General features: G+C 33.1%; 1 protein-coding gene across 5 annotated transcripts in view; it reads right to left on the bottom strand.

The window, feature by feature from the left end:
- LOC149787989 (suppressor of tumorigenicity 7 protein homolog) overlaps positions 1–16,344 on the bottom strand; it is a 132,042-nt gene that overhangs the window by 16,169 nt on the left and 99,529 nt on the right. For all 5 annotated transcript variants that reach the window (XM_089974267.1, XM_089974269.1, XM_089974268.1 and 2 more), the window contains exons 8-11: positions 14,271–14,368; positions 7,390–7,504; positions 6,538–6,610; positions 2,835–2,937 (exon numbers count right to left, since the gene is read on the bottom strand). In XM_089974267.1, the coding sequence (XP_089830393.1) occupies positions 2,835–2,937; positions 6,538–6,610; positions 7,390–7,504; positions 14,271–14,368 (389 nt within the window). The remainder of the gene's footprint in view (positions 1–2,834; positions 2,938–6,537; positions 6,611–7,389; positions 7,505–14,270; positions 14,369–16,344) is intronic.

Raw genomic sequence — 16,344 nt, 5'->3', positions numbered from 1 at the left:
AAAGAGTAAGTGCAAACAAGTTAAGGAAATACATGATTTTCAAGTTAAGTGCTCCATCTCAACTATCAAGGCTAGAATAATAATTTACAAAACATAATGTACAACTTCTGGTTTTTTATTATATAGCAATTTCCAATGAATAATTATAGACAAATTAAGAAAATGCATAACAAATAGTTAGATAAAAGTATAAATAATAATGTAATAAATACATGAATGTGTCATACAATTTTTCATTTTTATAGTGATATTATATTGCTGTATTGTAATTATTATTACACTATATTTAGTTAAGTGTGTAAAGAATAAACAAAAAATTTCAACAAATTAAATTGTCTTGCTGTTTTGAACCCCAGAGTTAAAAACTCATAACTTCTTCCACCAAGAGCATTCTATATCAGCAATTGCCTCTGTTTGCATCTGTCCTTTTGTGTGTCAGTCTATTTTCAACACTGATGTCACACATTTGATGAGAGGGATCAGGTTATGAACCATTGTCACTAAACAAATCATGGAATAACTAGAGGGATAAAATAAGTACTCAATTATTTTAGAACTGTGTGTGTATGCGTATGTCTGAACTAACAAAACTGATCACATACTTTCTATAACCTAACCTCATACACATACATGTATTAGTCCAGCCTGTTTATAAACACGAAAATGGATTTTGAAGAGTGAAATTATACCATTCATGTGTCATAAGAGTGATGAATCTGCCAAATCACATTCAGTCAGTCTACGAACGCATACATTCTTACAGCCATGACACTGTGACTTTAAATATTGAGCTCTCACTTTGAATACACGTGTCCATGAAGGCAAAATATAAAAAATCATGGTAGCATTGTTCAAATTCCTTACATGGGCTTCCATTGGTTGAAGGACTGGTATTATGATGACTTTATTATGATCAAGCAGGACAATCCCAAGTGCTATATATAGCTACATAACAGAAAACCCCAAACATGTATTACTACGCTTAATGAAGATTTTTGTTTTTTAATGATGCAAACAAAATAACATAATGAATAATTGAAATTTCAATTATAAGAGTTTAACGTTGTTTTTTCTGAGTTTGTCATGGTATAAACCGTCAGTTGCCGACTCACACAGCTTACATAACGCCCTTTGGGCGTTATTTGCCATGTGAGTCGGCAACTGACAGTTTAAACTACGATAAACTCAGAAAATTTTTAAACTCTTAAAAAAATACTGTATCCTACATGCAATTTCCTATCATTCTGAATGATTTTAAGTGCAAGAGGGCCAAAAACATCCAGCTTTGAAACTCTGATTTTTGATTACCATGATCAATATTTAAATCATTAGTAATGTATCCACCATAAGTATGATGAAAGATCTCAACTAACATTGATTTAACGTATTTCGACAAACACAACACATGGCTCTTGGCCTTACTGTTACATAGAGCATGTATAATATTTATATCAATTTTGTTTGAAAATATGCATCCCATCTCATAGATCTTGAATGACTTTTTTTTTTATCAGCCTTAATGGCTCAGTCAACAGGGTATTTATTCTTTTACTTCTTAAGGTGGGGCCCCGAGTGGCCGAGTGGTCTACAGTGTGTGTGGGTTCGAGTCGCAGGTTAGGCCTATGTGGGTATGTGAGAAAGCTTGACAGTAGCTTCTCATGGGTCGGTGGTTCCTTCCAGGGTTTTGCCGGGTTCTTCCTCCACCATTATTACTGGCCGCCATGTATAGCCTATTGTGTGCTGAAAAATGGTGTTAAACCCTACAATAACAACAACAACTTCTTAAGGTGGTTACAATCCCAAATGAGGCAGCGTACGAATGAGAGCATAAGTAACACAACTGGAAGTTGTGATCAATATGTACCCGACCCAACAATGAGATCAAGATTTGGAAGGATCAAATTTCTAACTGTTTAATGGATCTTTCATTTTTTCCCTGATCTTTTTGTCAGTAAATTAGTAATTTTCTATATATTTTATCAAATAAATCATGGTCACAAGAAAAATTCAAGCATTTTCCAAGTTTGTGTCAACTCTGTTTATTTTACTAACAAGCATTTTGCTCATAAAATCATAATGTGCAATACATTGACAAAATGGTATATGAAAACCAACATGCTTTATGAATTTCATCTGTCCACCTCTCACGACTTTGTCTTAATTACACTGAAAGAAATGTTGTGAACAAAAACCCCAAAACTGAACATTGCCAGCATGTTGAGCTCTCCCCACAAGCTTTAATAATGATAGCATTTATTTACAGAGATGAAGATAAGAAATACTGAGGCTATATTATAAATTCCAGGATAAAATGATATGCATAAAAGGTATTTAAAAGAAGGTCTTAAAGAAGGAATCCATGAAACAAAAAGCCTAAGGCATCAGACTTTATTTTAGAACCAATATGCTACTTTTTATGTTAATGCTGTCATGTGGTAAATAGAAACATTTATGTTAATGAATGCATGCTGTCATGTGGTAAATAGAAACATTTATGTTAATGAATGCATGCTGTCATGTGGTAAATAGAAACATACATTTATGTTAATGACTGCATGCTGTCATGTGGTAAATAGAAACATACATTTATGTTAATGACTGCATGCTGTCATGTGGTAAATAGAAACATACATTTATGCTAATGACTGCATGCTGTCATGTGGTAAATAGAAACATACATTTGTATAGTACTGTAACAAATTTTCCAAGAAATGGGTTGGCTTTTAATAAGAACGTTTAGCTCATCAAGGCTCACACAGAAAAAAAGAGAATAAATTCAACTTGTACATTTCATACCAAACAAAATTTATTTATCAACACAGTACACAGCTAACCTTTGGGACATGTGGATTAAACTCCACTGCTCTGTGTATAGCTTCTACTGCTGTCATTTCTGCTGTACTGAGGCCACGTTTTGAGGCTATATCCGGAGAAAATCTGCAGAAAGATGTAACACATTGACTGAAATTACTTCTGAATATATTCATTCACTCGTCATTTTAAATATATGACTTTAGTGATAAAAGCAGCATGCTATCAACAGGGATGGGACAATACTTTCAGTGACTGTCACAAATTTAGTAATTGTTACAAATGAATTTTCAACTTTAGTATTTCCCTCCCAAAATTTAAGAAAACTTGTTTAAGCTGTATCATACTATACTTCACAAGCAATACATGATTAAATAAAACATCTAGTATTTGGGAACTACTTTTGTTCAATACCCAAATAAAAACCACTCATATTTCACATCTACAGATACTGTCAGTCCCTACTGATATGCAACAGGAATCATGTGAACTTAAACAATTGGAGTCTAATCATAAAACAATAGGCCCAGGTGGGCCTGACATCACTCACCTGACTTCGATAACTTAAATGCTGACCATTTCACTAAACAGGCCTATGTAGTACTGAAAGAACACAACATATGCTACTATCTCCCACAGTGGCCGAGTGGTCTAAAGCGCTCTCCATCATGGATCACTGCCATCTCACCTCTGTCTGCGTGGGTTCGAGTCTCGGGCTTAGCCAATGTGGATATGTAAGAAAGCTTGCCGGTAGCTTCTCATGGGTTGGTGGTTCTTTCCGAGGTTTTCCCCGGGTTCTTCCTCCACCATTAATACTGGCTGCCAGGTATAGCCTATCTTGTGCTGAAAAATGGCATTAAACCCTATAACAACAACAACAACTATCTCCATACATTATATTATGCTGATTTGGGCAATCACCAGAACGACATGGAATATGCAAAAAAAAATTATTCAGTATTATTTCTTTCAGTTTTACTGTATAATCATAGATTTAAATATTTAAAGGGAAAAAAAAACTTTGGCCTACTGTTTGATATTATTTATCATTTCTTCAGGGAATGTATTATTCTAATTCTGGGCATTTTATTGGATTGCCATAAAAAATTGTCTTTTTCCCCCAAAGAAAGTCCTTACTTCTTTAAAAAAAATTCAAATAAGTTTACAGGTCTACAACATCATTTGTTGATTATAAAACTTCATTATGCTGTATTTAAAATCAATATATTTTTTTACACATTTGCATGGTCAACAAGAGTGCATTTAGCTCAATAAATATAAGCTGTGCTCCATTTTTAATGTTATTTTTTTATTTGACTGTACACTCTTCCTTGCTTAGATCTATGATTACAGTCTAATACAGAAAAGTAATACTGATTATAAAAATATTGCACATATGCCAAATCCATTTCATTCTTTTTGGTGATTACCTCCTTTCTGGTGATTCTATCCATCATGTTGATTTTACCTATTTTATTATATCCCAATAAAAATATTTTTTGTTAAAGATAAAGGCAAGCTTAATCTGTTGACAAGTTCGATCAATCAGATTCAAAGTCACACTATTAATATGCATGACTTTCACTAATAACATAAGCCTATTTACGTAATTCGATCAAAACTCCCCCCCCACCCCAGCCTCAAGTTTAAAAATAATGTAGGTAACTAATACATTAACACCTCATGAATTTGCGAGGGTCCTGCACAAAAAACACATTAAATATCTTGACACTATTAGCCGATTTAACAAGTCTGATTAAAATTGGCACAAAAACAGTCTTGCAAGAGGTAAGAAGCTCCATCAATCATATACAAGATCACTTCGTTTATATGTGTAGATCTTGCTCATGATAAAACATGTTATATATCTTGATGATATAATCTGATTATCAGGTTTGACTGAACTATAGGATCAGAAATAGAGTTGCTAAAGTGTTGACAAGCTCAATCACTTTGATGCAGAATCGCCTCATTATTATGCATAGATTTTACCCATCATTGTACTCATTAAAGATCTTGTATGCCTTTTTATCATCAGGTCTGATCAAAACTGGGCCCAAGAGTGGCAACAAACTGAGTTAATTACATGCAAGATCCCCTTATCAATGTGTGAATCCTTTGCATTGTGAAACTCACCCGAGATCTTCATCATAAAAACCTATATTTGAAATCCCATCAAACTCTGATTAAAAATATGATTCCCCAGTGTTATTAAGCTCAGCCAATCAGATGCAAGATCACTTCATTAATATGCATGGATCCTGCTCATTATGAAAACTGGATCATCAAAATGTGTCGATCTCGCTACTGAACCCATCCAAGATCTTGATATCAACCCATATTTCAAGTCTGATGAAAACCGAATTAGAAATATGGCCAAAGCGGTAACAAGCTCTGCTAAACAGATTCCAGATCAACTTGTTGATCCTGCATATCATAAAACTCACCCAAGATCCTGACGATATTTTAGTACTCCAAGTCTGATTAAAACTGGATCAGAAATCTGACCTCCAGACTGGTGACAAGGTCAGAAAAATCGGAAGAAAGATGAACTCATTATTATCCATGATCTTTCTCTTTATCAAACTTGTCCAAGATCTTGATGATATATTCCATGTTTGATCAAAACTGACACTGTTTTCTTTAATGAGAGGAATTGTATATCACTGCCCCTCACCATGCCATATATGTGGGTTGGTGGGTGTGTTTTCCTTTTTCCATGTAACTATTCACTGGCATGCATCAGAGCTGCAGACACTGTTTTGATTTGGTTGGGCTAAACACACTTTAAGTTACTTTGCTTAAAACGCATTTCTGAATTTAATCATCAGTTTTAATATGCACTTCTGTGATCTGTCGTCAAGATCATTTAAGTTTCAATTATAATTTTTTAACATTTGCATATTATAAATCATAAAAACTAAACAAGTAAATTGCCTCAATGTTGGTGTTTATTTACATATTATATGTTTAGGGTATACATGCGTATGTTTTACATATAATTTTATTTTCTGCATTATTGTTGATCAACAAATCCTCTGACAAGAGGTCATTTAAAGGTTTACAAATTTGTCTAACAGCATCCATAAGTGACGGCAGATCAGTATAATTAGTGAAGATCTATCTAAATATTCTTTATACCAGGATGCTTTTGTCACGTTTGGTAAAATTTTGGTTTATTTTTTCATATGAAGTCATGATCCATTTTTAACATACTTTTTGCCCATCACTGATCAACAAATCCTGTTGAGATTTCTCTAATAAAAGTGTACTGTACATCAGTCTTGGTAAGGGAACTAACTCTTGTGAAGAAAAGTTTTGTTAGGAAAAGGGAAACAACTAAAATTAACTCTTTGGGGAGATATCTATTAAAACCTTCAACATCCACTGTGTTAAACAACTAAACAAATGTGTACCAAATTTAATCTGCTTCTGTCAAGCGGTTTTTGTGTAACAGTTTTTTTCCAGACATAATATGAATATAAGACTAAATCAAGCTGCCCCACTTGCATCAATACAGGCAGAGAAATTGTTGATCACCCTGTTTCAACTACCCCAAAACTTCTTGCCATTATTGATAAAAAAAACTATATAACAAAGTACTGGAACATCTAGTTCACAAAAGTTCTTTTATTTCCCTTGATAATGATACTGTCATTCCTGGCAAATTAATAAATCATCCAAGCTCAGCGATTAAGTTTATTAAGAATGTTAATATCGACTTACTTGTCGGCTACTGCCCTTGCTTTCAGTAGAGCAGCTGTGTAACAAATTGTGGCTGATTTGGGTAAACTAATATCTGTAATAAATACAAAGCATGTGATTATAATGACAAAATACAGAAAACTTTCTAAAGCAATCAGCTGATGGTGTTGATATCGAGTCCAATCAATTGCATAAAGTTAATTATGTTATCAGATGATATTACTGACACATTATTTCATGTTAAGGTGCATATTTTGGATATTAATCATATTAACAACAACAACCCCCCACCCGATTTCACAATATATGTGCAAAACTCCTGGGATCAGAATGCAAATAAAGCTGGAACACTGGGCTTTTTGTGGTGTTTTTATGAAATGTCAAGTTTATTTTGTTCTGTGATAAAGAGAACATTATAACAGTGCCCACTTCGTATGAAATTTACTATATATACAAAATTTTATTATCTGACCAAGGGTCTGAAAAGGTGTGACCACTCACGTAAGAGGCTGTAATTCAGAACAGGCATTCTAACATCAAGCTTTCTTTTGGTTTGGTATTTCCTAACTGTTTATGCAGGGAAATAATTTTGTATTAATAATTAACAACAAACATGGGTGTCTTTTTTATTATACAAACCAAGTGACATGAGATGTTGTAAGCCATTTTCAATAGACTTCTTCTATTATCTTAAATGAAGTCCAACATTTTTTTCAGAGTTTGCTTGTATTCCCTTTGAATTAGTCAAAATATATACCATCTTCATTTTGCTTTGAGCCAACACTGCCTAGCTTTATTTATGAAGGATGAGAGAATTCCTTAAGATAAAGAACGATGGTTTTTGAGTCTTAATAATATGAAAATGATGCATACCATCATATTTAGCTAGCACTGCTTGGACATCAGCATATGCTTGTGTTTCTAGCAGGGCTTCTATTAAATTTTCATGAATGTTGAACATGCTCAGCATTGGAAATTCTTTCATGATCTGAAATATAAATTCAAATGTTAAGATCTCAAGACCTATACAACTATAGAAGCATGTTGCAACTTAAATTCTCTGTAGAATAAGAATGCCCTCCTATGTAAGCTTATGTACACACTTAATGTAGTGACTTTTTATGATGTATTTTTTTCTGGCCCTTATGAAAGGTTCTAATAATTTATCGTTTTAGCAATTGCTAAACAAGCTTATCTGTTGAGAAAATGTTTTTCTATCACTATCAATAGCACAGCAGTACAAAAATTCTGCTAAAATTCAGTATTAATAGTAATAAAGAAAAGAGTGAGAAGACTGACACAGAAATATAAATAGACAAAAGTGATCTTAACATAATTTGCATTTAAAATGTAATATGGGCCTTGCCTAAGTCCATACATGGTGAACCTGAATATTAAGAAAATAAAGACTTTGTGGCACCAAAATGTTTTGATGTTCATGTATGCCTGGTATATTTTTCTGTTTAGAAAATCAATATGAAAAGGCAAAACAGATGAAACCCTTTAAAATATCTTCTGCAGGCAATGTAATACAATTTTTATCATGGACTGTTTTGAACACAGCAACATATTTTGGTAAACTTATTTACAATGATGCAGATATCTGTACCTTAATGGCCGCCAATCTAGTTTCATTCACAAGATTTATATTTTTCTCATGAACTTTTCATGACATGATATAAACTTTTCACATATCATTTCAAATTCACCCTGCAGCTTAGGTTATCTGGCTGCTACATGATAATACTTTACTTGACAAAAAAGAATATAACTTGAAAATATTTTGACAAGCCGAAAGGTCACCTCTCAGTTTTGAGCATTTTCAAACCTTTAGTAATACATGTACAGTGCTATAACATGTCCCGCTATAACACAGTTATAGCATGGCTCCTGAAATTTTGTATATTCATTTGCACATGAAAAAAATATTTATTGTTCAAAGTACATGAAATAGTGTATAAAAAATGTATTATCATCATGGAGAAGAGATCGCATATGAATTCGAATTTAATATGATCGTGGCGTGGTTCCTGAAATTTTAAATACATGTGTACTTTTCTCGTACCGGGAATTTTTTTTTTAAAAGTACGAGAAATAGTGTGTAAAACGTTTATTATCATTTTGGGGAAGAGTTCGCGTATGAATTTTAATATAATATGATTGTGGCGTAGCTTCTGAAATTTAACAATATCACCAGGTTCTTCAAGAGTTATGCCAAAATAAACAATATCATAAATGTTACTTATTACTGGTCCATGAGTAAAGCCAGTATTTCGTCTTTGTGATTGTCTTCAATTAATTCTGTATACAATCATTGCTCAAACAATAGCAAACATGTGTTTCTTCTTTAACTGCATACACAACCAAGCAGCAGACAATGCGGTGGTTGATAAAAGATTCTCAGTTTAATAAACATCAAAAAATGAAAGCTGTCAACATGTTTGCTGGGCTTGGAGGTGTTATTAGATGCAATCAGTTGACTGGTAAATAATGTCCGCTTTATTAGCTGGAAATTGAAAGGGTGTGAAATTGTACATGCATTATGTTTAAAATTTATAAAAGTGACTCTTGACCATTGCAGGCCTACTGCACTTAGTTCTCTGGTTTTACATGGGTAAGGTGTTTATTTATGAACTCATTAATTTCCTATTTTTTAAGAAATATTTTACTGTTATGAAAAGCAAGTTCACAAATGCAAGTCATTCTCTGCACTCTGCGCAATGATTAGTAAAGTAGTTTTCACACGTTTCTTTCAATATTCACAAAATATGAAGTAAAAGTTATATGCACGCTGAAAACGTGTTGATTGTTAATTATTCTTGCTTTAGTCGTTCAAACAAATAGGCGTACAAGCATTAATTACTGGAAATTTGCAATCGATAAATGTACATGGAAACACATATGAGAAAATTTCAGAAGTACGAAATTTGTACAGACACTGTTCATAGGCCCTGGAACGTAATGAACCATCATGTGCTTCATCTTTCTTAACCTAATTTTGCTCTTAATTTTTCCCATTGAATTTAGATGTGTGACAAAATTATTGAATAGTTTAAATATGTATGCAATTTTTGCAATGGAATTACATATATTATGGATTAATTGCAAGCCCCAACGGTATGATATCAAACTGCAAGTAAATGGTGTTGATACTCTGTTCATGCTGTATATTAGATGTTGAATTCAGACACAATGATCTGGTAAAAATGTTTATGAATATTGCAAATCTGTGTGCATTTTTTCAATGGAATTACGTGCATTATAGATGAACTGCATGCCACGATGGCACGATAGTAAATGGTGTTGTTACCCTATTCATCATATACATTAGACATGAATACATGTATATGTGCCAACGAGTTGTTCTCTGAAAAAAGTAAAACACTGTAAAACCCCACATTAATGCGACCCTAATATTAACACCATCCAATTTTTTGGACCCCAACTATCGCATTATAGCGGGGTTCCACTGAACTGTGAATCAGCTATTCTTCATGGGGTATCAACTGTCATCGATTTCAAATTTAAAGGCTCTACATAACAATGATTCAACAGCATATCTTTTTCCCAAATCCTCCGATTTATGTATTGATAAAACTGTCAATTTTAGTGGACATGATATCGCTCATAAAGGTAGTTAACATATTGGTAGTATTGAAGTGTGAAAAGAACTCATAGTTACTTTATTTCTTTGTCAAATTCAATAATTATTTCTTAAAAAGAATGATAATGAAATTTTTTAAAGCTATAAATACATTTACATGTATTTTCAAAACATTTTGGTCACACAACCAGTACAAAAAGCAGTATGTAAAATGACTTTAGAAAAGAAATAAGTTAAAAAAAGCATCTGGATTTTCTTTATTTACTTATCAAATTCAAATTTATTTAATTTTTCTTAAAGATCATGACAAAATACAATGACAAATGCATTTACAACATGAAAGATCGTGACAAAATATGATGACTAATGCATTTACAACATGAAAGATCATGACAAAATACAATGATTAAGGCATTTACATGATGAAAGATCATGACAAAATACAATGTCTAATGCATTTACAACATGAAAGATCATGACAAAATACAATGTCTAATGCATTTACAACATGAAAGATCATGACAAACTACAATGACTAATGCATTTACAACATGAAAGATCATGACAAAATACAATGACTAATGCATTTACAACATGAAAGATCATGACAAACTACAATGACTAATGCATTTACAACATGAATTTTCATAACATTTTCAATATATGATCAGTCAGCACATAAACAAGGTTTGTAAAATGACTTGTGAAAAGAACTTGTATTTTATTGACTACTTTATCAAATGCAAAATTTGTTTTAAATGAAAGATAATGATAAAACACACTGACTAATGCATCTGGAACATGTATTTTCATGACATTTTTTGGTCACATGACCAGCCAGTATACACAGTGGTATGTAAAATGACTTGTGAAAAGACATAAGTACAAAAAGAACCTGTATTTTCTTTATTTCTGTATAAAATTAAATCATTTTTAAAAAAATTAAAAGATGATGAAACACACCAATTAGGGCAAACAACCAGTCAGTATGGACAACAGTATGCAAAATGACTTGTGAAATGAAGAAATAATTGTGAAAAGAACTCCTATTTTCTTTACAACTTGATCAAATGTGAAATATTTTAACTGAAATATTTAACACTTTATTAATGCAATAATACCAAACATTTTTTAATATTATTTCTTGTCATAAACTTGGTCACTGCACACAGTATATAAAATAAGTGGCAAAAAAGAATATATATATATATATATATATATATATATATATATATATATATATATATATATATATATATATATATATATATATATATATATAATATATATGCGAAAATGACTTTTCTAGTATTCTCTAGTAATTTCTTCATTACTTGATCAAATTCCATTATTCTTCTTTTCAAAGGAAAGATAAGGACAAAATACATTGTAAAACATATTTACAACATACCAATATTAGAATGTTTTGTCATTGGACCAGTCATTACATAAAATATTTGCCAAAAAAATACACAAGTGCAAAAAGATCATGTGTTTTCCATCATAGCCTGATCTAATGGAATAGATAGCCAAGTAATACTGGCAAATTCTGTTAAAATTAAACATTACAAACAAGAAGATTGTTCAATTTGAGAACTTAGCAATTTCCTTTTTAAAAATGTGACAGTACTTTTTATTATTATTATTATTATTAATATTTTCCCTTCTTTGTGAATAAATTCCCAGGATATATTAACCTATTATGAAAATTTATCTTGTAAATAGATTTGTCTGTGTATTTTGTTATTATCTTCATTTTAAAAAGAATTACTGAATCTGATAAATAAGTAAAGAAAATAATAGTTTTATTCGCAATTACTTCTTCTGTTAGTGAGAAGTTCTTTTCACACTTTAGTACTACCTGTTAACATATTTCAGCTTGTGAATACAACTGATTAAAATCAAATCTCCACTGTATTATGCTGAATATTTGACAGCGTCCACTTAGGAATCATGTTCTGATGACCTATGTTATTACCACATTTGCTAATTTTATCAGCCAATGAAATTAAGCCTTTTATCTTTGCATCTGGGAGACTGAGCAGTACAGATGAAGACCATCAATGTGTGCCAACCAATTTTATTCACTTTCAGATTTCTGGAAGCTGTATTTCCAATGGCTAATTCAAAGGTCACCAGAACATGACCCCTAAATGGTCACTATCAGATCTTCATGTAGGACAGTGGAGATCTGATTTTATTCACACTGCTTGTGAATGCTAATTCACATGTGTACTGAAACTGTAAAGGGATAACAAAAACTTGGAGCAGGTAATCTCTATATTGTCCACTCTACCTTCCTCTCAATTCCACTTTCTGAAAGAAGTTTTTCTTTGCCACTGGGTATGATCTCCACCTCTAGCCAAATCCATACAAATTTATTTTTGACAGTATTATTTAATTTGCAAACTTTGCTATCATCTATCTGTGAAAGAAAAGTGAACCTCTTTTCCTGCTAAACACACTGAACTGTATTATAATGATAACATGTAATAATTTTTGAAACACTGACTTGCATTCTGTAGCAGTCATAATCATTAGACTGGTTATACGTCGTACACTTTGCTAAGATAAAATATTGTGTTTAACTGATGATCAGCCTGCAAAAAACTGGAATAAATAGATATGTCAAAGTAATATTATACCTGTTAAAATGGTGTCATAGTATTTTCACGCTGTATCATATGAAAACCCCATTTTCGTTTAAAGGCCTTACTCCCCTCCCCCATTTTCTCTTTGAATTTACAGACTTAAAGAAAATGATCTAATCAATCTAAAGCATTCAGGAATTTCACAAACTGGCAGAAAATTCTCATCTCCAAAAGACCAATGATTGAGCTGGCTCAGTGTGAATAAGTTGTTCCCTTTGCAACCTCAAGTTAAGACAAAAATCTAGTCTGGGCTCAGGAAAACCACTCATCCTCTCAGACTGGGTAAAAATTGGCTGTGCAAACTTTACTACTCACTCATCCCGGGGCTGAGAGATGCAGATTCACTCTTTGCAAATACATCTGTATGCATTTTGTGTCCTTAACAAGTGCTGGAGATCAATCTCATTTATCATCTAGCGTGAACCAATCAGCTATAAATTTTGTCTATGATGGCTACTTGTTGACAGTCCTGAACATATTTCAAAAGAAGCTGACTTTGTTTTTGTTTACACATGTACCCCCCAATGCAAACTTGACATGAAGGTCCAGATAATGAAAATCTGGAGTGAACACAGTGGGTTAGAAACCCTTCTAATAAATGGTTTCTTTATTTCTACACTCAACCAAGAAAGTTTCATCTCTTTATTCCAGACATGATATTTTAATCATTAGGACCTATTTAAGTATCACGCTTGCACCGAGTGCCTGTTATTTTTTTTAATTTTAAGTAACATCCTAAGGAATGTGGTGGATAGAGTGGGATAAGTACTATTAACTTCTCTCATCATTTTGCTGGGACAGGTACTGTTCACTTACTTTTCTTATTATCTTGAAGAAATATGTACTATGCATTTATTTATCTCATCATCTTGACTGGGACAAGTGCTATTCATTTCTCTCATCACCTTAACTGTGACAAGTGCAACTGACTTACTTCTCTCATCATCTTGACTGAGACAAGCGTGATTCATTTCTCTCATCATCCTGACTGGGACAAGTGCTGCTCACTTACGTCTCTTATCAACTTAAAGGAACAAGTACTACTCACTTACTTCTCTCATCATCTTGACTGGGACAAGTACTATTCACTTCTCTCATCATCTTGACTGGGAAAAGTGCTGCTCACTTACTTCTCTCATCATCTTGACTAGGACAAGTACTATTCACTTACTTCTCTCATCATCTTGACTGGGTCAAGTACTATTCACTTACTTCTCTCATCATCTTGACTGGAAAAAGTGCTGCTCACTTACTTCTCTCATCATCTTGACTAGGACAAGTACTATTCACTTACTTCTCTCATCATCTTGACTGGGACAAGTACTATTCACTTACTTCTCTCATCATCTTGACTGGGACAAGTACTATTCACTTACTTCTCTCATCATCTTGACTGGGTCAAGTACTATTCACTTACTTCTCTCATCATCTTGACTGGGTCAAGTACTATTCACTTACTTCTCTCATCATCTTGACTGGGACAAGTACTATTCACTTACTTCTCTCATCATCTTGACTGCTTCCCGTGTTCTGCCTAGCCTTCTGGCACACATTGCTAGACGTCTTTTGATATATACTAATACATTACTGTCTCTTCCTGGAAAGAAACAGTCATTTAAAAAATGTGGTGATTTAAATATATCTGTGTGATCTATAAAGCGGTCCTAACAGAAACTGAAAACAATTATCTCGTCATTCGCTAAACTGATCAATGCCTTTGGATAGGAAGTGAATTACTGAACTAAATGAACAAATTACAGTAAGATCACTTATTACTGTTTACAGAACAGTCCTCTCTAAAAGTAATAATTTGACATAACCCATTCTTAAACATGACACAATTCTTGCCATGATACAAATGCATACCACGATTCAGGAGTATATCTCAAATAGTACAAAAGATATAAATTGTCAAGAATGTGACAGATAGATGGACACAACATAAAAAAAATTACAAAGGAATCATCAGCAGTTTCATCGTGTAAATATACCGCTGCCTCCACTGCATCTCACCACAACCCCATGATGGAAATAATAAGTTACTGTTAAAAAATGAACAGCACTCTTCAGACAAAACTGATGATTTTCTAACATGTATATCTTCTAATAATTAGCAAATGTACCAAGTTTATGTGTCACTCATAAACAAGAGTCCCTTGAATGGACAGATGCTCTCTGGTCTAATAAGAATTTCCAGGAACTTAAGATCAAATCTTCCTTTGAACTTTGGAGTGAAGAAACCATCCTTGATATTCTTTGGCTAAAACAAGATTTTCAAATTAGATGCAACGGTGGACATATCTTTTCATTTGTGCCTAAAAATTAATCACAAGAATCCTTCTGGTGAAAATCCCATGTTGATACGACTTCCCATTTGGAAAAGCAATAATAAAATTTTCAAGATTGATGGAATGGTGGCCATATTCAACATCAGACTGGTATCACTTCTACTTAGTAGCAACTAGATGTCATAAGAAATCTTTCAGTGACAGTACATTATCTATATGACCAGCCATCTAGGAGAAGTAGTGATAACAAGATTTTCAAGTTAGCCATTATGGCAATCATATTATTAGTCAGATCAGCATCATTTTCTCTTATGACCAACTAGATATCATTAGAAATCTTTTGGAGGAAGCACACTGCTGATATGACCAACTAGATACCATTAGAAATCTTTTGGTGGAAGCACACTGCTGATATGACCAACTAGATACCATTAGAAATCTTTTGGTGGAAGCACACTGCTGATATGACCAACTAGATACCATTAGAAATCTTTTGGTGGAAGCACACTGCTGATATGACCAACTAGATATCATTAGAAATCTTTTGGTGGAAGCACACTGCTGATATGACCAACTAGGTATCATTAGAAATCTTTTGGTGGAAGCACACTGCTGATATGACCAACTAGATACCATTAGAAATCTTTTGGTGGAAGCACACTGCTGATATGACCAACTAGATACCATTAGAAATCTTTTGGTGGAAGCACACTGCTGATATGACCAACTAGATACCATTAGAAATCTTTTGGTGGAAGCACACTGCTGATATGACCAACTAGATATCGTTAGAAATCTTTTGGTGGAAGCAAACTGCTGACATGACCAACCATCTAGATGTAGTAATTAACAAGATTTTCCAGACAGCCCTTATGGCAAACATTAGAAATCTTTTGGTGGAAGCACACTGCTGATATGACCAACCATCTAGATGTAGCAATAACAAGATTTTCCAGACAGCCTTTACGGCAAACATTAGAAGTAGGATCTGCACCATTTTCATTTATCACCAACTAGACGTGATAAAAAAGTCTTTCAGTGAAAAAGCCATGCTGATATGACTATTCATTTAGTATGAATAGTGGTAACATGATTTTCAAGATGTCCACTGAGGAAGGCATAATGAATGTCCAAATGACACCATTAGGACCTAACAGACATCATAACAAGTGCTTTAGTAAAAAAACCCATGTTGATACCACCATCTACTGAGCAGTGATAATATTTTCAAGGACAGTCATTGTTGTGGCCATATTGAAGATCAGATTGACACCATTTTTATTGT

The sequence above is a fragment of the Sinohyriopsis cumingii genome, chromosome 11, assembly GCF_028554795.1.
Source record: "Sinohyriopsis cumingii isolate HCF-2022 chromosome 11, ASM2855479v2, whole genome shotgun sequence".
Classification (NCBI taxonomy): Eukaryota; Metazoa; Mollusca; class Bivalvia; order Unionida; family Unionidae; genus Sinohyriopsis; species Sinohyriopsis cumingii.
The sequence above is the reverse complement of the archived record's forward strand: the minus strand, read 5'-3'. Positions and strand labels throughout refer to the sequence as shown.